Source organism: Sinohyriopsis cumingii, chromosome 5 (genome assembly GCF_028554795.1).
Source record: "Sinohyriopsis cumingii isolate HCF-2022 chromosome 5, ASM2855479v2, whole genome shotgun sequence".
Classification (NCBI taxonomy): Eukaryota; Metazoa; Mollusca; class Bivalvia; order Unionida; family Unionidae; genus Sinohyriopsis; species Sinohyriopsis cumingii.
Window position 1 is genome coordinate 43,393,261 of NC_142965.1, and position 27,384 is coordinate 43,420,644.

At 38.5% G+C, this 27,384-nt stretch overlaps 1 protein-coding gene across 2 annotated transcripts in view; it reads right to left on the reverse strand.

The window, feature by feature from the left end:
- Positions 1-27,384, reverse strand: part of LOC149799038 (protein PAT1 homolog 1-like) — an 82,991-nt gene that overhangs the window by 34,913 nt on the left and 20,694 nt on the right. The window contains exons 9-13 of one of the 2 annotated variants that reach the window (XM_089957998.1): positions 22,439-22,585; positions 14,910-15,018; positions 8,486-8,587; positions 4,344-4,590; positions 982-1,099 (exon numbers count right to left, since the gene is read on the reverse strand). In XM_089957998.1, coding sequence (XP_089814124.1) covers positions 982-1,099; positions 4,344-4,590; positions 8,486-8,587; positions 14,910-15,018; positions 22,439-22,585 — 723 coding nt within the window. The remainder of the gene's footprint in view (positions 1-981; positions 1,100-4,343; positions 4,591-8,485; positions 8,588-14,909; positions 15,019-22,438; positions 22,586-27,384) is intronic. The other variant, XM_089957999.1, reaches the window with a different exon arrangement.

A 27,384-nucleotide genomic window follows, 5' to 3' on the forward strand; every position in this document is an offset into this window, starting at 1 on the left:
GCAAGTATTTAATAAAAATGTAAGTAGTGAGGAGTGGTCTGAGATTTATAGCCGGGCGAAATGCTGTACCAAGGATACCAAGCTGATCTCTTTTAACTTTAAATTAGTCCACAGAATAATTGCTATTAATGATTTTCTGAAAAGAATTAACATATTAGATGACAACAAATGTACTTTCTGTAAGAGTGAAAATGAAAGTATTGTGCATCTCTTTTATGACTGCAGTATTACTTCACAATTTTGGTACCGTTTTATTGAAGTTTATGCACCTTTTTGCCCAAATATTGTATATTTGTCCAAAATAGAAACATTCTTAGGAAGTGGACAGTTTGTGTAATTTGCTGCTTATTTTGGCAAAATATTATATTTATACTTAAAGATTCAATATGAAAAATCCTTCTCTTTTTGCTTTTAAGCAAATAGTTGCAATGCATAAGAACATTGAAAAATACACTGCTAAGGTAAATATAAAAGAGAACCAATTTCTTCTCTGACTTGACGGTAAACAGGAACAAAATACTGCCATATCATAAAGTCCATGTCACCTAGATTGTGTGCCATATGCATGTGTGTGTGTGCATTTTCTTTTTCTGTAGATTATATTTATTACCCCTAGATTATCTGATAACCAGAAATGTTTGACTGTAAGGTGATCTTGGGATGGTTCCCTGACCCAGTGGTCAACCTATTACAGGGTTAATAATAAGAATAAAAAAAAAAAAGAAAAAAAAAGAAAAAGGTAAGGTTACCTAGTTTTGGCCATGGCAAGGATGAAAAGCTTAGGTTTCCATTATACAAAATAAGGTCTCTCACCTGGTTTATAGACCTTGGACTCCAGCCTGGCCATCGCAGGGATGACAAGCTTAGGTTTCCATTATACAAAATAAGGTCTCTCACCTGGTTTATAGGCCTTGGACTCCAGCCTGGCCATCGCAGGGATGACAAGCTTAGGTTTCCATTATACAATATAAGGTCTCTCACCTGGTTTATAGGCCTTGGACTCCAGCCTGGCCATTGCAGGGATGACAAGCTTAGGTTCCATCTCCTCAGCGACTCCTTTCTCTCTGTTTTCTCTAGCTTTCTTCTTTATCGTAAATGTCTGCAGAACAAATTTGACACTTCATTAGCTTCCATGGCAAAAATTGGCATTTTTTTTATCCACCGAGGCACATAGACACTTCCACTCTAAAAATCAGCAAAAACTTCTGACATATGACCAGTCAGTGATTTAATGTGAAATACCTGTTGCTTGAGTTTGTCAGCATATGGACTTTTTATGACTATGGTAAAGGGTATGCATGATTTAATTACCATGCATTCATCCCTGAATTCGTCTAAAGCTATTCCCATTACCTTTCGATGGACTGCCCTGCCCCCCAGACAGTTACCCACGGGTCATAATGCAAAAACCATCACATACGTTACACTTTTTCATTATATAACTGCATATTTAGTTTTGTCAGGATAAAAAAAATTAAAAATGTTATTGTACCCAACTTGTTTTTACATCTAACCTTTGACCATGCACACACACAAAGGATGAAAGCCCAGGATGACCAGATCTTTCAGATCGCTATGCCAACGCCAACAAAATTAAACATTTTCATGAATTTTCTGTGAAACAGTGTAGAAGGAGCTGTGGTAATGGAGAGATGAATGGATACAAGGAGGATATAACAAAAATCTCTGCTAAAGCTTGGGGATAAAGATGTAAGGGCTATCAATTGAGCCAGTTAACTATATACTGATTATGATCTGTGGCAACTTTCCTTAACTGTATCCGATTTTCAGAAAATTTAAACACAGAACCTAATTATTGATGAGGGCTGTGCAGTATAACATATACCCCTCCAGATGGCACTTCAAAAAACCTTCTGTAGGAGGTTGTGTTTCAAATTATTTTGATTCTGACAGTGGAAGGTTGGTTAGGAAAATCACTTCTGTTGTGGTTTGTGTTAACAAAATGAGAAATCGCTGGTGGGTTTGTCAGAAGAAGAAAAAAAAAACGAATATGTATTTTAAATTGCATCTAACCCCCTCATGAATAAAACATTGGGTCAGAAAATGATGCCAGTACACGTCAGTGCACGTAATTTGTACGAATGTGTATACTTTTAAAGCAGTGATATGTGTTCCGCAAATTACGTTAACGTTGCAGGTATAAAACGTGCTTTGTGCAGTATGTAATTTTTATTAAACTTTTAACTTTAAAAGTGCATTTGCAACATAATCTGTGCTGCCACTAGCGGTCTTGCAGTGCTTGATGCAACATCCAGATAGCTGGATACTTCGGTTTGTCTTCAGACGACATTTTCAGTCGGCAAATACTGGCTGGTGATAGCTATGATGACAATGAATTACATGTATATCGGTCTGTTGGACATTGGGAAAATGTCACTGGAAATACCAGTGTGTAATTTTGAGCCCAAAATTGATGTTGAGTGTAAGTCTGATGTACGTGTTGGATGGACAATATGCCGGTCATATTTATTCAAGATACCCATGTCTGAACAAGCAGACTAATGGAATGATGGACTTAAAACCCTAATACAGCATTATGGTAGAGAAAAATCTGGCATAAGAGGCAGCAAAGCACTGATTCAAGGAGGTGAATCTTTGGCCGAGTTCATGTTAGTGAAAACTTAGAGGTCTCCAAAATACTTAATCACATGTATCTGGATGTCAATTTTTTATTGGGGATGCAGAAAATCACTTAGGCAAGAGTCCTCCATACACATGTAATAGGTGGGCAGCAAAATTCAAAGACTTGCCAGTCCTGCTTCAGCCACCTGCTTAGTGGGAAAATGTGTTGATCAATTAGCTGTGCTGATATTTACAATGACAGAATTTAGTGGTTGAAAGCCTACCCCCCATTGTACATGTCACAATTATAAGAGTACATCAAAAGAACATGCTGCAATAGCTGGGAGGCAAGATCAAAGGCTTTGACTGGCAGCTGGGTGTGAAAATCTACTGATATTTACAGTGCTTGAATTCAGAGGCAGAAAGACCAAGAGATGTACATGTGGTCATTTACAACAGTACATCAAATAAACAACTTGAGCTTTCATAATTGTGTTCATTTCCGAGTGTAGTGGAATAAGCAGTGCACGTGACCTTGGAATCATGACATGATGAGATTTAGATTTGAATGAGTATTCTGGGGTTCAAAGGCAAAATGATGAAGATTGTAATGAGATTCAGGAGAGTGCTAAAGTTGCTAGAACTGATAGTTTGGATGGGACAGCAGCCAAGTGTAAGAAAGTGTGTGATGCCTAGCTTAGTGCTTTGAATAAGACCTTCCGTGGATTGACAAAATTCAGACTCACTCTGATGGACAAACAAGAGCTATGTCAGTGTTATAAAGAATGTAGAAATGAAACTCACTGGCAACCAATATTTCTTATAATTTGCATAGTCTTCTAGGAGGGGAATGCAGTTTTTGCTGGTGGGACTCCTATTTTTACCAAAACAGGAGTCCTGGACTCCTAGTTTTAAAATCCTAGTGAGACATCTGGAGACCTTTCCTTTTCTGGAACAGAGATATCCAAGAGAGAATACCCATGGGGCCATGCCTGTGAGATGTTGAAAACTGCACAACCATAAAGAACAGTAACTTGTTCAAGCTAGTTATGCATATGCTTTTCAAACAGATGGCAATGAAAGGAGTTCTCAGCACAGAATAATATCCATACACAGAGGAGGAGGATCATATTAAATTCAGAAACAATTAACAGATTAATGTTCATAGGGAACATCAGAGAATCCCCACACAATATAATTAGGTGTGTGTAGATCTCTAGTTGGCAGAACCACCATGGCAACAAAAGAATAACGAGACACACTTTCATATCATACCGATGTATTACCAAATGAAGTACATGCTCTCCATGTGCAAAAATTAACTGACATTAAACATAAGAGACTGGCTGATCAGAGTAAACTCAAAGCAAGATGGATAAAATACATCCTGTTTGTGTTCGGTTCTTCCTATTTATATATTGATCATGGTGATATTTTCTGCAGACCTTTTGGCACTTAGTTCCAAGCCATCATTTGGTATTTGTATTAGAAAATGGATTACTATTATCTAATGATGAAACTGATGACAAAATACTTGATGTCATTCTGATATATGGATTCTTTACTACACTACTAATCTGTTCATCCTGATTCATTTTTACCATCTCCTTTAGATTTACTGGTACCAGTACTTTTAATAAAATTGTATTTTCTAGCAATCTTATTATTTGTAATGATGTGTTATTGTCAAAAGGTAAAATGTACTTAGTTTTGTGTCTGCCATTTACTAGTGCAGGTGTAACAAGAAAGTTTGCACTTACTGTGTAATAATAATCATCCAGGTATGGATTATCTGTCTGAAGCTGCAGCAGCTGTATCTTGATAATCCACTCCCTCTCTTTTTGTGTCATAATTCCTGCATATTCATCTACCTCTTTCCCTGCATCGCCTCTCTCATTTATTTCAGATCTATCCTTTGTACTGATATGGTAGTGCTGGTTCCTCAGATTGTATTGATCCTTGTAATTCTGATTGCAATAGTGATATGGGGTTCTTTGGTTGGGAGAGCTGCAAGGAGAAATTGCAAACATCATTAACACATATACCAATAATCTAATCATCATCAAAATTGTTCATTTCCTTAAGCCAACTTACTCTTTTTTTTTGAGCAAGTCACAAAAATAGACTTTGAAAATATTGCACATTGAAGTATTTTTAACACATTAACCCCTGGAGCTTTTTGTCATTTTCGCCTGAAAATCAAGTAGGAAACACATTTTGAAAGCTATTTCTGAACAGATCCGAAAACACCAAATCCCCGGTGATCTTTCAATAACATACTGCCTAGTTCTGTTAGAAACATCATTTTTCATTGGCTATTTGACTTGTGCTTGAACAGAAGGGTAAAGGTTGGATTTATTTATTTTTTTAATATTTTTTTGCTAAATGGAGCAATTATTTTTGTATGGAGACCACTCTTTATTCCAAATGCCCATCGTATCCTACTTTTTGCAAAGGCTCATCTGTCTGTTTGCAGTTCATACCAGTTTGCCTTAGATCTGAGACCAAAAAGTCTAAAATCCGGACACAAAATCGGATTCTGACCACTGGCAAATTTTGGGTAGAAAAAAGTCTGGTCCAAAAAATGAGGTTTTTTATCTGTATTTTGTAGTGCAACTAGATATTCCAGATTATTTGGTATCATTGTAGAGCTACATCTGTCTACATTTCTATAATACCACCCACTTTAGTGTATCATGCATAACCATGACTCTACAGAGCTTGGCAGTAGGCTACTACCTCCTGCCCCATCAAGACGTCACTAGGGTTAATGTGTTACATTGTTCCATTTGTGCTGCATACGTTGCTATTCCATATACTACAAATGCAGACTACTCAAGTTAACATTTTATAATAAACTTTCCTCAGCTTCCTGATATCATACTGATTCTGAAGAGTCTATTGATAGATAGATTACAAAGCACCTCAGACAAAGTTGAAACCAGAATAAAAAACAAAACCTCAAAATTGTCCATGCATCTGCAGGACATATGTAAAGTATGCAATTTCACAAGTAACTGACAACATGAAAACATGCAAAACACTCAAAAATGTAAGAAAAGATTAACTATTATTATCATTTATTAACTTGAAATTTTTTACTTCATATACAAGAATATATATATATTTTATCAATATACATGTACTCTATTATATCTGATCATATGCCTTCTTTCACCTTGAATGAAACTGTCTTCTGACCTAAGGACAGTTAAAGTGCCTAGGGATCTCTTGCAAGTTCCTGAGCTAGACTTATCAATTTTGGTTCAATGCACAAAAGTGAGCCATGTTGTGCAATGAATAGATCCAAGCTTCTTGAGGAGATTTTCAATCTTGAATATTAATGAATTTTGCTGTTGAGGACTTTTCTAATGGAATATTAGTTGTGACTATTGGCACAAAGCTTAACACAGCTAAACGGCAGAGAAGAGCCCACAAATAAATTGCATGAGGTGGTTCTTGACATTTGCACAGAAGAAAGTGACTGCAAAACTGCCAAAAGCTTCTGCATCTTTAAATCTGATCTTCTCTGTGGTTTTAATTTCAGCATGGTTAAGGAACTCCTTTTTTGTCACGTGATCGTAGTTAATATTGTCTTTGTAGTTCATGCACCAGGCAAGTCCAGGTTATCCCAATTTCCAAATATATTCTGAAAAAAATTCCTTATTGTCATCTTTTTGTGCCAACCAGCTCCATTTGAATTTTTTTTTCTTTCTGACAAGTCAAATTTAGTGATGTCCATATATTTTCCTTTCTCAACAAACTTTAAAATTCCATAGAAGCTATGAAATTATTTCAAAACATCCAGAGTATCTGAGACATAACATGTCACAATATGAAAAATGGGATGGGAAGGATCAAAGGAAACTCAGATTACTAAACCATCAGGGATATTTACTAGTGCAGTGTACCTCCTGTAAGGATAAAAACCACCCTGCTTTAGAAGCTGACATGTTGACACCAATGAGTTTCAATGGATTATGAAGTACAATGGAAATATGAAATGTCTAAATATCAATTCATGTAATATACCTTTATATATAACTTGCCATGCTCATCACACAAAAAAGGTTTAATCTGCATACTTGGAGCGGTCACTGCTTATACACTCCAGTGACCATGGAAGGCAGAGTGGAGCCACTGCTTGGTTAAGGAACACATGGTTGCTGATAGATGACTGATGATTACATGTCATTTATATTGGAAATTTGCTGAGAAGAAATTTGAATGGCCATTGTGAATAGGTGACTGCTGAACTTGGGTGACTATAAGGATATATTGGACTGTAGTTACCTACAAATAATGCAAATGAATGACCAAGAAGTTTAAAAACAAGAATATAGGTGAACTTTTATGAGGGACATAGCGCATATGAACTCTAATGAGAGTCCAAAGAAAAAGACAGTATCTTGGCTATCACCAAGGTATCAGACTAAGATAGTATTCTCTTCAATTCTGGCCTTAGCATGACTAGGGACATCCCAGAAATGGTAAGCAATGCATGTTTGGACAGTTAACCTAAAGGTGTGATCCAGTACAAACTGGACTGAATGTCACACAGTAAAAGGGATGTATGTTGAAGAAAAAAAATCATACCACCATACAGTGATAATTAGGCCTGACGTGTTCTTTTCTAGACTCGGTTTAGCACCTGGTCACTATTGTTTGCATGTGATTTAGATTTTTAATGTAACTTTAACAATTTTTCAGGAAAGTATTCCAAACTTCATCAGCTTTGTGAGAAGCAGTGAGTGCATCTTGATAACAGCTAAGGATTGGGAAATGCAGGTGGATGAAAAAGAATAGCTTAAGTTCCCAAGAGACATCTGTAACACCAACTTCAGACCTGATATTGTACTGTGGTCAGGAACTAACAAAAAGGTGATCTTGTTAAAACTGAGAGTGCCATAGTAAGCTAGAATGGAGGGAGGCAAATGAGAGGACACTTGCCAAGTTTGTCACACGTCCATGAGTGCTGGCAGAAAAGATGGAAGGCCTGGAATCCAATGGTGGAAATAGGATGGCATGGCTTTGCATCACAGACTTTTTGGCATGCTGAGGGTGTCATCAGGATTGTAGGAGCTAACCGTAAAAAGTTAGTCACCTTGGTTGGCAAACAGGCCAAGGAAGCCTCAGAAGAAAGAACAGAAAGGAGCTATCGAAAAGCTAATCAGTTCTGGGCCCAGTCTGATCAGCTCAGTCAGTGCACTCATGGAGAATGTTGTGGGTCAGTGCCAAAACACACTAGAAAAAGAGACTGAAGTGCAAAACTGTATTTAAATATTGTCAGTTATCAATGCATCGATGACAGCGAACCACCTCTAGTAGTAAGGTGGGTGGGTGATTTGGATTTTTAATGCAGCTTTAAAATTTTTTCAGTCATATCACTATGATGTCCGCAGTGTGACAGTTTACAGTGATGTCTAGCACTGGGGCATCATGCCACACACATATAGCATGATGTTCCACCCAGTCACATTATCCCGACATCAGGCCAACCAGTCCTAACACTAACTTCTTAATGCTGAGCACCAAGTAAGGTAGCTGTTAGTACCATTTTTATAAGTCTTTGGTATGACTCAACCAGGGATCGAACCCACAACCTCCTACATCTGAGGCGTACGCTCTAACCAATAGGCCACCGGAGCAGCCTGTAGTAAGTATTTAATGACTGTTTCCATACAATCTCTTATGATTAAATCCAAGCACTATCATTGGTAAATATTATCTGATATGCTCATCATAATGTTATAGATGTCTACTCACCTGCAGTGAAAAAATGTATTTTAAACAGGTTAGCATAAACTAATGATCAGATATCTTACTAAACACACTTAAACCTATTAGGATTAAAATGCTCAGTTTTTAATGTTTTTCCATTGATTTTTTCATTCGTACATACCGGTAGTATCTATTATTTGAAGACATATTCAGTTGCGGATAATGGCGAATATCAGGGCTGCGGTAATGACCTGGATCTGTATAAGGCCCCGGATGTGGAATTCTGAAACAAAGGAAGTATAAAATGTTCAAAATTTCATTTTGTCAAATAAGAACCCCCTTTTTTTCAAGCTTGCCTATAATGTAGCCAGAAAGTAAAATGCTTTAACTCGGAGTTTAATCCAACTTTAACATTCAGTTAAACGCAACCTGAACACTCAACTTAAATCCATGATGTGGAAATACATATGGTATAGGCTAACAAAAGCAACAGTTTTGAGATAGCAGTATAGATAGAATCACTGACACCAAAGTGATTACAATATTGAGCTTCCGCCCAATGCATTCAACAAAAATACAAATATAAAAAAAACAAATAGCTACAAGAGTACCAAAACTAACAAAAGTTGTTCTTAGTACAGTTCAACTGTTGAGAAACATGCTATGCAAAAAAGAAAAGGGATGACTGAACAGAGACAGTTAATCCTTAAATACCTGCTAGTAAATAAAACCGCAAAGTATTATATTTACAGTACTGTGAGGATGGTACATCCTAGCAGCTTCCTTTACTAAAATGGTTCGCAAATGAAGTAAATATCTGACAGCATTTTGGACAATATTTCAGACCCAAGGTAGGGAGATTCTGTAACTAGAAATGGAAATTACTATCCCATTATGAGCTTTACTGGACTAAGTGGAAATTACAATCATATAATGACCTTTGCCTGACTGTCTAAGCATGAATGGAAATTACTATCCCATAATGACCTTTGCCTGAGTAAATATGTCTCAGCAAGAATGGAAATTACTATCCCATAATGACCTTTGTTTGACTATGCGTGTCTAAACATGAATGGAAATTACTATCCCATAATGACCTTTTCAGACCCCAGGTAGGCAGGTGGTGTAACTAGAACTCAGACATAAGTCTTAAGTCAGGTGGGATAAACCTTTGAAAAGTAGGTCATACTGATCCAGTTTTGATGTGAGACCTTTATTCCATGATGCATCCAATATGGAATTTTAATCTCAATAAATTAATCAAAAGTACATGTGAGGGCACAATTTGAATCTAGGGTTGATATAATTGGGAAGTGTTGGCATATGCATACATAGGAAACAGCAGGGATCGTCCTGGGCTTCGCCAATGTCGCAAATTGCGTTTTTTTTCCTTATTGGCGACAAAAATATCCCATCTGGCAATTTTTTTGGCGACATACTTTTTGGTTATTTAATTTGTACATACAATCAATGATTTGGACTGGATAAATTAAAAGGCAGAACGAAAGGAAGCCACAAACTTGACTAAGCAATGCATTGGAATCAATCTGTTACACAAACGATCCTTTGTTCTTATTGACAACCCCATCTTTACAGTGCACTGTTACATCATAATCTGCTTATGCTGACATCTGGGCTGAGTACTGTATGCTGCGATACAGTCAATCATGCTACCGCACTATACCTACAACTGACCGACTTCTGAAGACGCGAATAGAACAGATACAATTAATTGTATGGCTAATCCTTCTGGTTTTTTTTATACATATACCAGTACAATAGTTTTGCTGAACCTTCATAGAAAACTGATAAGCTTTGAAGTACCAACTACTGTGTATAAATACAAAGCAAATGGAAAAAATCTAAATCACAATTACATCTGTCGCCAGTGCGGCATTTTATTCATTGATCTTTTCCTTTTGCCATCAGTCCTGATTTACGGCTGCAGAGACTTAAACTCCGCAACAAGAAATAGCAAAAAAGAACAGTTTTGCATAATTAATAACAATTATTTATTTCTCAAAATACAGGAGTGAAAGAATCCCTAAATTGGGTGTGAATTTATGCTTATATATACGGTCCAATATTGCCAGGTGTTCGATTTGCAAGCTGGAATGTGCGCACTATGTGTACAGGCATCTCCGACGACCTCAGAGAAGTGGACGACACCAGAAAGACGGCCATCATCGATAGAGAACTCACCAGACTAAATATCAGCATAGCTGCCCTCCAGGAAACCAGGCTCGCCTCTAGTGGCTCCCTCAGAGAGGAAAACTACACCTTCTTCTGGAAGGGTCGAGAACCTGAGGAGCCCCGTCAGCACGGAGTGGGCTTTGCCATCAAAAACAATCTCCTGGCCTCGGTTGAACCTCCAACAGGGGGCACTGAGCGTCTCTTGTCCATCCGCCTCACCACTACTTCAGGTCCTGTCAACATCATCAGTGTCTACGCCCCAACCCTCACGTCATCAGAAGACGTGAAGGATCAGTTCTATGGGCAGCTGGACGAACAGATCAAAGGATGCCCCAAAAATGAACCACTATTCCTCCTCGGCGACTTTAATGCCAGAGTAGGTGCGGACCACGAGTCCTGGCCTACCTGCCTCGGATATCATGGCACTGGAAAGACCAACGAAAACGGCCAGAGACTGCTGGAGCTATGCACCTACCATGGCCTGTGCATCACAAACACCTTCTTCAAGTGTAAGCCACAACACAAAGTGTCATGGAAACACCCCAGATCTCATCACTGGCACCAACTCGACTTGGTCATCACCAAGCGCTCTGCCCTTAACAGCGTCCTCTCCACCAGAACCTACCACAGTGCAGACTGTGACTCCGACCATGCCCTTGTGAGCAGCAGAGTGCGACTACAGCCACATGTACTACACCGCACAAAACCAAAAGGATGTCCTCGCATAAACACTGCACAGATGTCAGTCCCTGCCAAGGTGGAGGAGTATGTGTCTGCCCTGAACAAGGCTCTCCAGGACCTGCCTGAGTATGACGCTACAGCCAAGTGGAACACCATGAAGGGTGCCATCTACAGTACAGCTATGTCAACGTTTGGCAAGAAGGAACGACCCAGCCAGGACTGGTTCAATGCACACCTATCAAGGATGGAACCACAAATCGAGGAGAAACGAAAAGCCTTCATAGCTTACAAAAAATGCCCTAATGAACGGACGCTTGCTGCTCTCAGAAGTGCCCAAAGTAACACCCAACGCATTGCTAGACAGTGTGCGAACGAGTACTGGCAACAACTGTGTGAAGGGATCCAGCGAAGTGCCGAGTCTGGACACATCCAAGGCATGTACAGTGGCATCAAGAAGGCTCTAGGCCCTACAGTGAAAGGGGTCGCTCCCCTGAAATCCCTGACGGGAGAGAAGATCACAGACCGTGGGCAACAGATGGCCAGATGGGTGGAGCACTACTCAGAACTATACTCCAGAGAAACGTCAGTCACTGATGCAGCCCTCAGCAGCATAAAGAATCTGCCCACCATGTAAGAGCTCGACAAAGTGCCAACCTTAGAGGAGCTCAGCAAAGCAATCGACTGCCTTCCAAACGACAAAGCACCAGGTAGTGACAGCATCCCACCCGAAGCTATCAAACGTGGAAAACCAGCATTGATTAAACCACTGCACGAGCTACTCTGCCGCTGCTGGGAGGAAGGAGTAGTCCCCCAAGACATGCGTGATGCCACAATTGTGACCCTTTACAAAAACAAGGGCGACCGCAGTGACTGTAATAATTACAGAGGAATCTCGCTCTTGAGTATTGTTGGTAAAGTGTACGCCCGCATCATACTCAACAGGCTGCAGTTGCTGGCAGACCGTGTGTACCCGGAATCACAGTGCGGCTTCAGAGCAGGCAGGTCGACGACAGACATGATCTTCTCCCTACGACAACTCCAAGAGAAGAGCAGAGAGCAAGGTCAACCACTCTACATGATGTTCATCGACCTCACCAAGGCCTTTGACTTGGTCAGCAGGAAGGGCCTTTTTGAACTTCTGAGTAAGATCGGTTGCCCCCCAAAACTCCTCAGCATGATAATCTCTTTCCATGCATATATGAAGGGAACAGTCCTGTATGATGGATCATCCTCAACTTCCTTCCCAATTAACAGTGGTGTGAAGCAGGGCTGCGTGCTGGCACCAACACTTTTTGGGATCTTCTTCTCCCTGCTCCTGTCCTACACCTTCGAAACGTCCACGGATGGCATATATCTACACACCAGGTCTGATGGGAGCCTGTTCAACCTGGCACGACTGCGCTCAAAGACCAAAGTGAGAGCTGTGCTCATCAGGGAGATGCTTTTTGCAGATGACGCAGCTCTTGTGGCCCACACCGAGGAAGCCCTCCAGAGACTGGGAGACCGTTTTGCTGTTGCCTGCACGCACTTTGGTCTCACAATCAGCTTGGAAAAAACAAATGTCAGCGTGCAAGATACCACCATTGCCCCTTCAATCAAAATCAACGGTGTCACCCTGGAAGCAGTCAACAACTTTACCTACCTAGGGTCAACCATCAGCAACACTCTCTCGATTGATATGGAGCTGGACAGAAGGCTTGGAAAGGCAAACACCATCATGGCTCGATTAACAAAGAGGGTTTGGGAAAACAACGCGCTGACAGAGCACACCAAGGTCCGAGTCTACCAGGCCTGCGTTCTCAGCACCCTTCTATATGGAAGTGAGACGTGGAGTACCTACATGAGGCAAGAATGCCGGCTCAACTCCTTCCATACACGGTGCCTAAAACGCATCCTGAAAATCAGCTGGCAAGACCGTGTTCCACACAGCGAGATCCTGCAGCGTGCAAGTACCCCCAGCATGTACTCCCTGCTAATTAAACGCCGCCTTCGATGGCTGGGTCACGTCCGACGCATGGAGGATGGAAGGCTGCCAAAGGACATCTTATATGGACAGCTGGCCACTGGCATGAGAAGAGTCGGACGCCCCTCACTCCGTTTCAAAGATGTGTGCAAGAGGGACATGAAGGCATGCAACATTTCACCCGATGGCTGGGAAGAGCTGGCTGAGGACCGAGGCACCTGGAGACTGATGGTAAACAATGGCATATCAGTCGCTGATGCGAGGAGAGGCCAGTTGGTGGCAGAGAAACGTAAGAGAAAGAAGAACGGAACAGCAACCACAGTAATGCAGACTTCCCAGTATGTCTGCACCAACTGCAGTAGGGACTGTCACTCACGTATAGGCCTGCACAGCCACAGCAGACATTGCCAACAGAGACAGGCAACACCCCAAGGGCGCTATTCGCATGGTCTTTCGAGACCGAGTCGCCAATGATGATGATACGGTCCAATATTGCCAGGTGTTGACTCATGTAAGTTTCATTCGTGGGAATGGAGATCCTATTTTACTTGTCGAGAAAATTTATACAGCATTCAGTGATCATTCTTGGGATTTAGGAAGCAATTCGCTACGAGCTTTATGAAGCTAGCAATGGGGGGGGGGGGGCTGCTGAGAGACTACTGGTGTCACCTGTCAGCAATGAGGACTGTGAACGTGGATTCAGTAAGATGAACCTCATAAAAACTGACATCAGAAATAAGCTCTGCATCTCATCTCTCGAGAATTTAATGAGAATCAGCATGTACAGATGTGAAAAATTAGACTTTGAAACTGCATTCAACAAGTGGGCAGCCCTAAAATCGCGACGGATCTTCATGTAACACTTTGTAACATTTTGTTAATGCTTGTTGTAATTAAAGTATTAACTAATCCATCTTTTGTAATTTTCATTGCCTGTTACATTAATAGACTAAATTAACACTTGGAAAAATGTACACTACTTTTTTTGGCGACACTTTTTGAAAATTGGCGACAAATATTGAGGTTGGCGATTTTTTTGGCGACAGCTTTTTAAAAGCCAGGACCATCCCTGTTACAGCTACCTGATTTAGGTATAAAGATTCAAGGATACAGATCTAAGTTTTGTGACTACTTACAAATATGTCTGAATAGCTGCTTAACTGCAAAACAGTGACAATGAATAACATTTATACTGCAGTAAACTATTTAAATTATCTTTAAATACTAGCATTACAGAGGCATCCTTCCAGTACAAAAATATAATTTGTAAATTTCTCTCAGTTCTCATGGCATCAATAAGCGTGAACAATTCATAAAATGTTTCAGTGTCCCCTCATGAAGCTGTGCTAAGAATCAGAAACTTGTTCTGAACTGCTTTCTTTATTCAAATGGCACTGGTTAGAATCAGAAACTAGTCCTCAATTGCTTTCATTATTCAAATGGCACTAGTTAAAATTAGAAACTAGTTCTGAACTGCTTTCTTTATTCAAATGGCACTGGTTAGAATCAGAAACTAGTTTTTGTTCACCATTCAAATGACCAATTCATTCTGATCATAATCATCTTGGCAGCAATTAGGCTTGCACAGTGATACTTTATAGTGATGAGAAATGCATAAACCTGGTAGACATGTCTCCTGACAAAGAGATAAATGATGATACGGAACTGAATCATTAAACTACATATGATGCCATAAATTAGTTGTTTCACTTTAATATTTTTAGATCATTCAAAAATGTATGGAGAATATGAAGAAAATATTGCACACCTTGGCCCTTGTGGGCTACTATAGGGGCTAAAGGGTAATGAACCCCTTGATAGTGTACGAGGTATTCCAATTGGCTGAGAAAATTCCCTCCCTGGTGTTCCTCGATTGGCTGTAATTATAAACAAAACCAGAATTAAAAGGTAGTTATAGATGCCTGAAAATATGTGTATAAATTATCTTGTACATGGCCTATTTCTACACGACACATTCCTACTTAAAATGGATACTGTCTCGTCAATGATTTATTCTTACATGACGCACTGCTATTTAAAATGGATATTTGTATCATCCATGATTTATTCCTACATGACACATTACATTGCTATTAAAAAGATTGCCATGGTCATTATGTGCAAGACATCTTCAATGTCCATTTTCTAAAGTATCATCAGTCATTAACATTAACATTAAATACTGAATCCGAGTTACCAACAAGCTGATTTGCAAAAATGTGCAAAATTTCATTATGTAACTAACTGCAAAAATGCATATATATCAACCTAAGTTATAATGTTCAATATATTTCATATAATATTGGGTATTAACTATGAAATACGTGTATACTACATAATTACAGTAACAGTGTGACTTTTGGAATTGATAATTTAGATATGACACTTAGACTAGTCAGTAAAATGCCTCATTAAAATGGACATGCTGAATTTCATAAAATCTGAATGTACAAAACAACATTATACAAGCAAATGCAGGAGAGTAACATTTGTTTCTGTAAGTGTTGTCCAAGTATACATGCAGAATTTCTTAGGGTTGCAAAGATCAAGGAGAGAAGGGTGGCTAAATGTAGTACCATGAATGACACATTATATGCCTGCCATCAAGTTATTTTGCTGTATGGACAGACTAATTACGCTATAACAAAATCTGTCCCATGGAGGAAGCAATATAAAAATGGGTTAGATTATTACTGATTATGTTTAAAATTACATAACCTTTCATAAAATGAATATTCTATATACTTATTAATTGAAAGCTGAAAGTTATGACACTTAAAAAAAACTTCAACTCCCCAGCAGCCACCCAGCTTACCTTAATTATTAAAATCTATATGGAGATAAAAAAATGTGCATGAATGTGAAGCCATGTTAAAACAGATCAAACATGTAGGTGTGAATGTGCCAGACAAGCATGAAACAGTGCATTATTTAAACAAAGCTCATAATGGGATAGTAATTTCCTTTCATGTTTAGACATACATAGTCAAGCAAAGGTCATTATGGGATAGTAATTTCCATTCATGTTTACACATAGTCAAGCAAAGGTCATTATACGATTGTAATTTCCATTCATGCTTAGACATAGTCAAGTAAAGGTCATTATATGATTATAATTTTCATTAATGATTAGCAAAACTTAGTCCAGTAAAGCTCATAATGGTATAATAATTTCCACTCATTCTTAGACATACTACATCAAGCAAAGCTTATAATGACGATAGTAATTTCCATTCACGCTTAAGCATACTTTGTCAAGCAAAGGTCATAATGGGATAGTAATTTCCATTCATGCTTAGACATACTTAGTCAAGCAAAGGTCATTATGGGATAGTAATTTCCATTCATGCTTTGGCATACTTTGTCAAGCAAAGGTCATTATGGGATAGTAATTTCCATTCATGCTTTGGCATACTTTGTCAAGCAAAGGTCATTATGGGATCGTAATTTCCTTTCATGTTTAGGCATACTTCGTAAAGCAAAGGTCATTATGGGATAATAATTTCCATTCATGCTTAGGCATACTTTGTCAAGCAAAGGTCATTAAGGGATCATAATTTCCTTTCATGTTTAGGCATACTTCGTAAAGTAAAGGTCATTATGGGATAGTAATTTCCATTCATGCTTAGGCATACTTTGTCAAGCAAAGGTCATTAATGGATCGTAATTTCCTTTCATGTTTAGGCATACTTCGTAAAGCAAAGGTCATTATGGGATAGTAATTTCCATTCATGCTTAGGCATACTTTGTCAAGCAAAGGTCATTTTGGGATAGTAATTTCCTTTCATGTTTAGGCATACTTTGTCAAGCAAAGGTCATTATGGGATAGTAACACTGGTCAACAGTGAAATCATTACTGACTTGAAAAGGCCCTAATCTGTAGTATTTTGGTGTGCCGAACACGAATATAACCGTGAAAAATTTGTATTGGCTCTCGTTTTGAAGATATTCATATACCTCATTTTCTATGTTTCACTGTGTAAATTTCTCCAGTAGGACTGCAGCAACATCCGGAATAATGATGTAACATTGCATAATACCATCATGCTCACATCATCCACAGTTGATTGCATCATTTTCTGATGCAATGCAATACTAATGCCATGCGGCTGCTGAAGTAAGTTGACGTCAGCAGTGTACTATACATGTGTAGGCCTATTATACTAATGCCAGGCGGCTGCTGAAGCTGACGTAAGCAGTGTACTATATAAAGCCCAATCAGATAGGTTCAGCATTTAAAATATTTTAGACGTTGTGCGAGACAGTTCAAGCTACTGTTACATAAAACTTATTATTTTATCCATTTACGTACAATAAAGAACAGTAATGCCTCGAAAGTGTGTTAATACCGCGGACAATTTTTGCTATATTTGTGGGGAAGTGACATTTGCCAACCAGAAGAAAAGTATCAATTCTCAAGTGAAGAAGGCATATCATCTTTACTTCGGATGCAAGGTTGGTGACCAAGACAAGCCTTGGGCTCCGCATATATGCTGTGCTACATGTACAACACAGCTTTCACAGTGGTTGAATTGCAAAAGGTCATCAATGCCGTTTGCAGTCCCAATGGTGTGGAGAGAGCCAAGCAACCACCTAAATGACTGTTACTTCTGCTTGGTTCCTCCTCTTTCCGGCGGAATAACGAAGCGAAAGAAGTCGAGAATAGTCTACCCAAACATTCCGTCTGCATTGAGACCAGTTCCACATGGTGAGGGACTTCCTATTCCAGAACCTCCAGCAGAATATTCTCTTGATTCATCTGACGAAGACAAAGGTGAGTCGACCTGTTCTTCTCCTGGTCCATCAGCATGCAGTGATCCAGATTTTCACTGTGGTGCATCATCAACCCCACACAGAATAACACAGGAAGAACTAAATGACCTGATTCGTGATTTGGACTTATCAAAGAACAAGGCAGAATTGCTAGGATCAAGACTCCAACAATGGAATCTTCTAGAAGAAGATGTCACAATTACTGCATATCGAAAGCGCCACCAGCAATTGGAGCCTTTCTTCAGAAAGGAAAGTAATCTGATATTCTGTTCCGATATTGAGGGCCTCATGAATGCTTTAAAAATCACTCATGACCCACAAGAATGGAGACTATTTGTGGACTCTTCGAAACTGAGTCTCAAGGCTGTGCTTTTGCACAATGGAAACATTCTTCCATCTATTCCAGTAGCGTATGCTGTCCACATGAAAGAGACATACGATAACTTAAGGCAGCTACTGAATTCCATTGAGTATAACAAGTACAGCTGGCACCTCTGTGGTGATTTGAAGGTAGTTGCCCTTTTAATGGGACTGCAGCAAGGATATACAAAATACATGTGTTTCTTATGCGAGTGGGATAGCCGAGCAATGGAAATGCACTACATGAGGAAGGAATGGACTCACAGGCAGAATGTAGCCATTGGACAGAAGAATATCCAACACCCAGCTCTGGTTGAGGCTCAGAAAATCTTGCTACCACCCCTTCACATCAAACTAGGTTTGATGAAGAACTTCGTGAAAGCCATTGACCGGACTTTGCCAGCATTCCGATACCTGCATGAAAAATTCCCTCGACTCAGCGAAGCAAAGATTAAAGAGGGAGTTTTTGTGGGTCCTCAGATTCGAGAGCTTTTCAAAGATGACCGGTTCAACAACTTGCTGGAAGGTGACGCGAAACAAGCATGGAATGCTTTTCGCCTAGTTTCTACAAACTTCCTCGGAAATGTTAGGGCAGAAAACTATAAGGAACTAGTAGAAGACATGTTGATGAAGTATAAGAAACTTGGCTGCAATATGTCTCTAAAGATTCACTTCCTTCATTCCCATTTGGATTTCTTTCCTAGCAACTGTGGTATTGTTAGTGATGAACACGGCGAACGTTTTCATCAAGATATCGCAACAATGGAACAAAGATACCAGGGAAAATGGTCCACTACAATGCTGGCTGACTACTGCTCGACACTCCTCAGAGATGCTCCCGAACAGCTGTACAAGAGACAGGCGAAGAAATCTAAGATGTAGTCAATGACTTGATTTTTTATAGGTAGGCTATTACAGTTGACCTTTTACTATTGGAATGCATTTCGTTATGTAAACATTAATTTCTTGCAGATTACAAAAAAACTAGAGCCAATTTTGCAATTTGACTGTCATATTCGTGTTCAGCACATAAAAATTGATAAGAATTGACTAATTTTATTTCAGTAACATGACTTTTGTAAAAATTTGTTGTCCAGTGTAATTTCCATTCATGCTTAGGCTTACTTTGTCAAGCAAATGTCATTTTGGGATAGTAATTTCCTTTCATGCTTAGGCATACTTTGTCAAGAAAAGTTATCAAGTGCTGCTAATAATCTCCACATGGAAAACACATGCTAACACTTCCAAAACACTCTGTAATACTCAAAGTTTTGAAATTTATAGGTTTTCTCATTGAACAAAAAGCATTTTATAATGGGTGCCTTGTAAAGGGCCCTGCTTGCTACAATTTGCTCCTTAAGGCCTAACCCTATATGGGCTCAAGAACATAGAATAGGGCCAAAGGGCCCTCCTGTATGTCATAAGAGCTGAATAACTGAGGCAGGAGCTTGATGACTCAGTAGAAAACCTGACTCAAAACCAAATAGGTGCAGCCTTCAATCCTACCTCAAGATCATCCTTGGTTGGTTATTGTGCTGAATTCCTGGGCAAGGCATGCCATAAAATACCAAAGTAAACTAAACCTATCCTGAGGGCATTGAAAAGTGAAGCCTGTGCTGGGAAACCAAAGTTATAACAAAATGATCATTCACACATCATGACCGCTCTAAATGATGATGATGCAGAATGTTTAAAATGCAGTGACTTAAAGGACTCCTTAATACAAGCAACATAAATTGATCTAAAAGATTCATACTCTTGTCCAAAATGGAGCAATAGCAACAAACTCGTATAAGTCACATCTAGGTGTACGAGACAATATTCAAATCAAACTGCATCAGACCAGACAAAACCCATGAAATGTATCTATACGTCTGTAAGATAAAGTTCATACCAAATTGCATGAAAATGTTCAATAATTCTTGAGCTATGCCTGAATGGGCATTATTTTCATTTAAGACTAACAGATTATCAAAAGATGCCTTTGATGAAAACCCTATGTCGATATGACCTTCAATTCTGGAGGGGAACTGATAACAAAGATTTTCAAAATGGCTGCCATGGTAACCATACCAGCCATCACAACTGACTTCATTTTCATTTAGAACCAATACCAAAATAAATCTTCTGGAGAAAACACCTTGTCAATATGACTTCCCATTTTTTAGGAGTAGAAGTAGCAATTAGAAGATTTTCAAGATGGCTGCCATAGAGGTCACATCTGAGATCAGATTGGCATAGTTTTTTGCAGGCCAAGCAGACATCATAATTAGTCATCTGGTGAAAACCCTATGTTGACATGAATTTCCAATTAGCAGGAATAGCAATTAACAAGTTTTTTCAAGATGGCTGAATAGGTAGCTGCACTAGATGTCATAATGGCACTATTTTCACTGAGCACCAATTAGACATCACAAGAAACTTTTTACTGGAAACCATGTTGACAAGTGGAGTAATGATAACATTTTCAAGATGGCCATGGGCATAGCTGCAGAGATGCTGCTTGGATTTTATCTAAATGGGGGGGAGCTCACCCCACTCTTGTCATGTAAATCTGGGGGAGCAGGGAAAAAAAAATGGGGGTGGGGGGAGGGAAAGAAACGGCTAAAGTCCACTATTTACCTAACACTTAAAAATCCAGCTTTCTTTTCCTGTGCTACTCTGTTAGAGCTGTACTAAAGTCAAACTCCTCAAAAGATGTGTCCTCCAGTTGTATAAGAATTAATCTGTTGATAGTTTCTGAGCTTGATGCATTTCTTATATGTGCATGAATATTGTGCTGAGAATACCCTTTTAAAGTCTGCTGTCCAAAGCAGCATATGCAAAGGTAGTTTAACCTCCTTGAACAATATGGAAACTGTTCTGTATGGTTGTTATGTATATTTTTCCACAGCTCCAAGGTATTGTCTCCTTTTCTACATTTAATCTTGAAATACCGCTGTATAGGGTGGGTCGACTGGCATGCCATCTGTTTTTGACAATCATCTACATCAGACTCGTATTAAAAATCAGTTTTGTGTTCAAAAATCACCCACAGGCATTACACTTTCCCCAGCTCCACTAATCTGATATTCATCAAAATTGTAAAATTTATCATCACCACTATCATCAGCTGGTATATGCCCAAAAAACATCACCATCTGTGGATAAATCATCTTGGGATTCAGCCATTTTGGCACCATTTTCATTTACAACCAACTTTACATGACAAAGAATCTTTCAGTGAAAATCCCAAACCAATATGTCACTTTATTCAGGAGCAGAGATAACAAGAATTTCAAGATGGACACTGTGTGAGACATATTAGATATCTGAGCAGCACCAGTTTTATTTAGGACCAAGCAGACATCATACGAAGTCATTAGTATAAAAAAACAAACTAGTGTTGATCTGACCATCAAATCTGGAGGCTCTGTGACAAGATTTTCTAGGTGGCCATCATGGGGTGGATATATTGGATGTGCAAACAGCACTCTTTTCATTCAGGACCAACTAGATACCATATTAGGTCTTCTGGTGAAAACCCCATGGCAATAATACTTATCATTCAGAAAGAGTTACAAGATTGTCAAACTCCTGTGGCCATACTGGACTCAGATAAGTACCATTTTCATTGAGGACCAACTGGACATAATACAAACTCCTTTAGTGAAAATCCCATGTTTATGTATCTATCCATTCAGGAAGACAAGTGTAAAATTTTCAAGATGTGAAAACGCAACGTCAGTATGACTTTTGATTCAGGAGAAGCAATAATAAGACTTTCAGGATGGCTGCTGTGGTGGCAATACTGGTTGTCAATTTTAATTTAGAACCAACTAGACAGCATAAGAAGACTTTTGGTGAAAACCTGATCTTGATATGTAAATCTCTTAAGAAGATGACAAGATTTTCAAGATGACTGCTACTGTGGTCATACTGAATATTCAAGGGACATCATTTTCATTAACTAGGCCAAAGGAAGAATGTATATAAAGTCTCATGGCAATCCTACAATAATTTTGGAGAAGTAGTGACTTGTGTTAACTGACAGACAAAAGGCCATCCCATAAGTTCTTTTGGTCTATAACCAATACAGCTAAAACATAAATAAACCAGGGCAGCAAAAGCTAGAGAACTGCATGCAGTGTTAAGCTAAAAAAAGGCTTTCACACAATAACGTACCTATCGGTCCCCGAAAACCACCACCCCTCGCATATGGTGACATCATTCGAGCCTGCTGCACCAGCATAGCCATCGAATGGGGGCCAGGGGAAATTCCCTGCAAAGGTGGGGTTGGGGACCGGGCTATAGGTGATAAACAGTCAAGACCTAAAAATGATGGATAATTTATACTTACCAAACTAAACAGACTCAGTTTTGTATCAATTTGCAAGTATACTTTAATCAGCTAAATGATAAATCATAAATAATCAGATACATGTGAAACCAGAAAATGTGAAATGCAAGAATTTTCAAGCCTTGATGCAATATTTGTTACTCCCACACTTTTTGAAACAAACATCTCCAGATCTTTTCCACTTCTTTTCTTCCTGGATGAATATTTTCAAGGTAAACTTATGAATTTGATCAAAAAACATTTTGGCTTTGAAAACATTCTGTCAAAAAGTATTTCTAACTTGAAACTGAACCATAACATTTTCAATTTGATAACCATGTACAAAATCACAGGATTTATCACTAGCAAGAACTACTAGAAACAAGAACAGCTATTAAAATTTGTAAAATATGCATGTAACTCATTTCAATTTACAGAATAAAACTGTTAACGTTACTCTGTTTAATTATATTTAATAAAACTGTTAATGTTACTCTGTTTAATTATATTTAATATAACTGTTAATGTTACTCTGTTTAACTATATTTAATATAACTGTTAACGTTACTCTGTTTAAATATATTTAATATAACTGTTAATATTTAATATAACTGTTAATGTTACTCTGTTTAATTATATTTAATATAACTGTTAACGTTACTCTGTTTAACTATATTTAATATAACTGTTAACGTTACTCTGTTTAAATATATTTAATATAACTGTTAATATTTAATATAACTGTTAATGTTACTCTGTTTAACTATATTTAATATAACTGTTAACTTTACTCTGTTTCATTATATATGGATGTATTTAAAAAAAAGCCTTTGTAAAACAGGTTTTAAATTTTGAGAAGAAGCCCTTAAAAATTACACACCTTTATATAAAAAGGACATTTCTTTTAAAATCCACTAATGCAGATCTTGGGGAATTTGTTTCTCTCCATACACTCCTCTTTGAGTTGCAACAGATAGTCTTCCATGATCTCACTCTACTCAACACAGCACACTTGCCACAACATTACTTTATAAAAAAAAAACTTGCACTGAATGAATGATTCATGATAGAAGGGTTTTAACCTGCTGTCTCCACTTTGAACAAAATATTCTGATCATCTCAATCCATTGCAGGATCAAATTTTGCACTGGGTGCTGGATGTAAAAAGCAAAGCAAGCTTTTTTCATTAAGTTTAGACAAGCAGGCAAAATTTGCAGAAAGTAATGGATAACTGATGTATGCTAGATCTTAATCGATGCTAAGCTTCAAAGCTTGTTATCTTTGATGTGTGAATCTCCATCTACTTGGTCCAGGGACAAATAAGTTTTCATTAGCACATCCAATTTTTACAAAGGTCAAGACAAGAGGACTTGTGGTTTTCCTTAGTGCTGCTTATGTCTGGTTGGTGCCCTAACAGCTACTTTCAATATAATCCTCCTGTCGAAGATAAATTGTTAATTATCAAGGTTCTGCATTGAAAATTACCATAACAGTAAATTTCTATGTATTTAGCATGGCCTGAGAGTAAAATTCACTGCAAAGATGAGTTGGGATTGTCAAAGGTTACTATTCATGACAGTACCCAACACAGCGTTCGAAGTGTGAACTCAGACCTGCCAACCATGATGAGACCATCTCAGTAAGGCAGCTGAATTTTTTCCGCAAGTTTGACCAGTTTTCATTAAGGTGTAAAAAAATATAAACTGCTAATGTAAAGCAGGAAAAGTATTTGAAAGTTTGGTATTTGAAACAGGTGAGATGGTAAACATTATGCTCAATTGAAAAGTTTATAAAGTACATGTAGACCCTTATTTACCATTAGTTGTTGTTGTGGTAGGGTTTAATGCCATTTTTCAGCACACGATAGGCTATACATGGCGGCCAGTATTAATGGCAGAGGAAGAACCCGGGAAATCCCCAGTAAGAACCACCGACCCTCAAGACGCTACTGGCAAGCTTTCTCACATACCCACATTGGCCGAATCTGAGACTCGAACTTATACAGACAGAGGTGAGATGGCAGTGATCCATAACGGAGAGTGCTTTAGACCACTTGGGGGCCCCTTTTACCATTAGTACAGTTGCACAAACGTGTATTCCAAACCCTATGCTGCTCAATGGCTTGTTGCTTGTAGATTTGCTGTAAATGACGCCATAAATATTTGAGCTGTTTACAGCTCTCCTGCGTCATACAAAACACAAGCCCTGAGAGGCAGATTACAATTCCAAACTTTTACTCCACCCAACTCTATGTGAAACTTAAGGGCTTTCCCCATGGAACAAATCTATTCTTCCTCCAGACTTTTTTCTCCGAATTTCCCAGTAATGTGGGAACCCTGTTTACCTTTTAAGTCTCTATTAATTAAACTAATTAAACCAAATTTAAACCCAAGATTTTTTTCCGCTCAAGATTTCTTAACATATGATAAAAATTTAATATTCTGAAAAATACTGAATAAACCACGATTATAAATGAATATTAATACAAATGAAATGACTGCACCGCAAACTATAAACCAACATAGTTAATCAGCATTTCCAAACAAGAAATAGCAGTAAATACTTTCAAACATGACAAATCAAAATGGGTTAGTGAAATGACACTCAATGACATCATCAAATGGAAACATTCAGACTTTCATGACATTTCTATGGGGAGACAAATGACCTGCCAACTGTGCAGAATAAATAGATATACCTGCTGTATTAAACAATCCTTAAAAAAAATTACTGACTGACTGATTGGTGTTTGTTCAAAAGCATATCAACACATGAATAACTATCCCATGCCAAGGTCATATGATAAAGCATCTTGTGCAGAGATGCACTATGGCGTCTGACCCAAACTAGGTGGGCAAGATTCAGACGAGAACAATGGCAAGGCCTGGCATGTATAGTTACATAATCTGGCATACTGCCTGTAACAATGGCAAGGACTGGCACGTATAGTTACATAATCTGGCATACTGCCTGTAACAATGGCAAGGACTGGCACGTATAGTTACATAATCTGGCATACTGCCTGTAACAATGGCAAGGACTGGCACGTATAGTTACATAATCTGGCATACTGCCTGTAACAATGGCAAGGACTGGCACGTATAGTTACATAATCTGGCATACTGTCTGTAACAATGGCAAGGCCTGGCATGTATAGTTACATAATCTGGCATACTGCCTGTAACAATGGCAAGGACTGGCACATATAGTTACATAATCTGGCATACTGCCTGTAACAATGGCACGGACTGGCATGTATAGTTACATAATCTGGCATACTGCCTGTAACAATGGCAAGGACTGGCACGTATAGTTACATAATCTGGCATACTGCCTGTAACAATGGCAAGGACTGGCATGTATAGTTATATAATCTGGCATACTGCCTGTAACAATGGCAAGGCCTGGCACGTATAGTTACATAATCTGATATACTGCCTGTAACAATGGCAAGGCCTGGCATGTATAGTTACAAAATCTGGCATACTGCCTGTAACAATGGCAAGAACTGGCATGAATACCATATATACTCATGTATAAGCCGAACAATTTGGGGAAAAATAAAGCCCTGGAAGAAGGAGGGTCAGCTTATCTGCAGGACATTGTCTAAACTTGACAATTTCTAAGTCTTTTCGTTGACTACTGTAATGGCTGTAAATCTTGGGACATGGAAAAAAAATCCAGTGTCCTAAGACATATGCATGTAAAAAACATCCCATGTCCTAAGACATATGCATGCAAAAAAATCATTTTCAGTGTCCTGGCACTTAATTAACTGTTATAAAGTACTGTGATCAATTTTGTTATTATTTTGCATATGTATATTTTCTTATTTCTCCAACACAAAAATTAAATAAAGGTAAATAGCCGGGAGACCAGGCTGAACTATAATGTACAGTACTTACAGTGTAAAGCATGCATAGCATCACTTAAATCCTTATTTATTCCTAATCATATTAGATGCAGATTTTGCTTTATTCATTGTTTTTACCAAATTGCATTCTTCCAGATAACATTTCAGCTAGTTCTTAATAGCTGTTCCATTTACATTGAATCACACACTCACAAGTTACTTATTTTCAATGACATAAGCGACTGTACAAGCTGAGGTAATGTTTATGAAAAGGTACGCATGTTTAATTATACAAGGCACGAAACCAGCATAACTTACTTGTTCACAAAGAGTGGTAATAATAATGGCTATAATTCTCATTATAATCAACAAAGATCATCATCAATCTACTTTAGTTTTGTGTTTTGGCTGAACAACATAACTTTCCACACAATGATGTTTCAGCATCTCTTTTGTTGATAGATGGCCTGATTTGTCTTTCACTTTCCGACAGCAATACAGGCAGTTAATCATTAAAACCCTGAAACTGGCTTGTCACTGTTGTAGGGTTTAATGCCATTTTTGAGCACATGATAGGCTATAAATGGCAGCCAGTATTAATGGTGGAGGAAGAACCCGGGAAAACCTTGGGAAGAACCACTGACCCACGAGAAGCTACTGGCAAGCTTTCTCGTACAGAAACTGGCTTGTGTTAAGAGTGAATTGCAACAGGCAACTATACCAGTACACTGATGTGTAATTGCCCTTTTATTCCATAATATTATACACGATTACCAATGTTTTGTAAAATGGGGTATAAGGCACACTGTCAACTTTTCAAAAGCCAAATAGAGAGACGGACTAAAAAGATAGATTGGGACCTAAAATCGGGAGGTTCTTTGTGGCATTTTTAAAGCCTTGTTTTCACTAAATATTGATCAATCCTCCGGGTCTACTAAG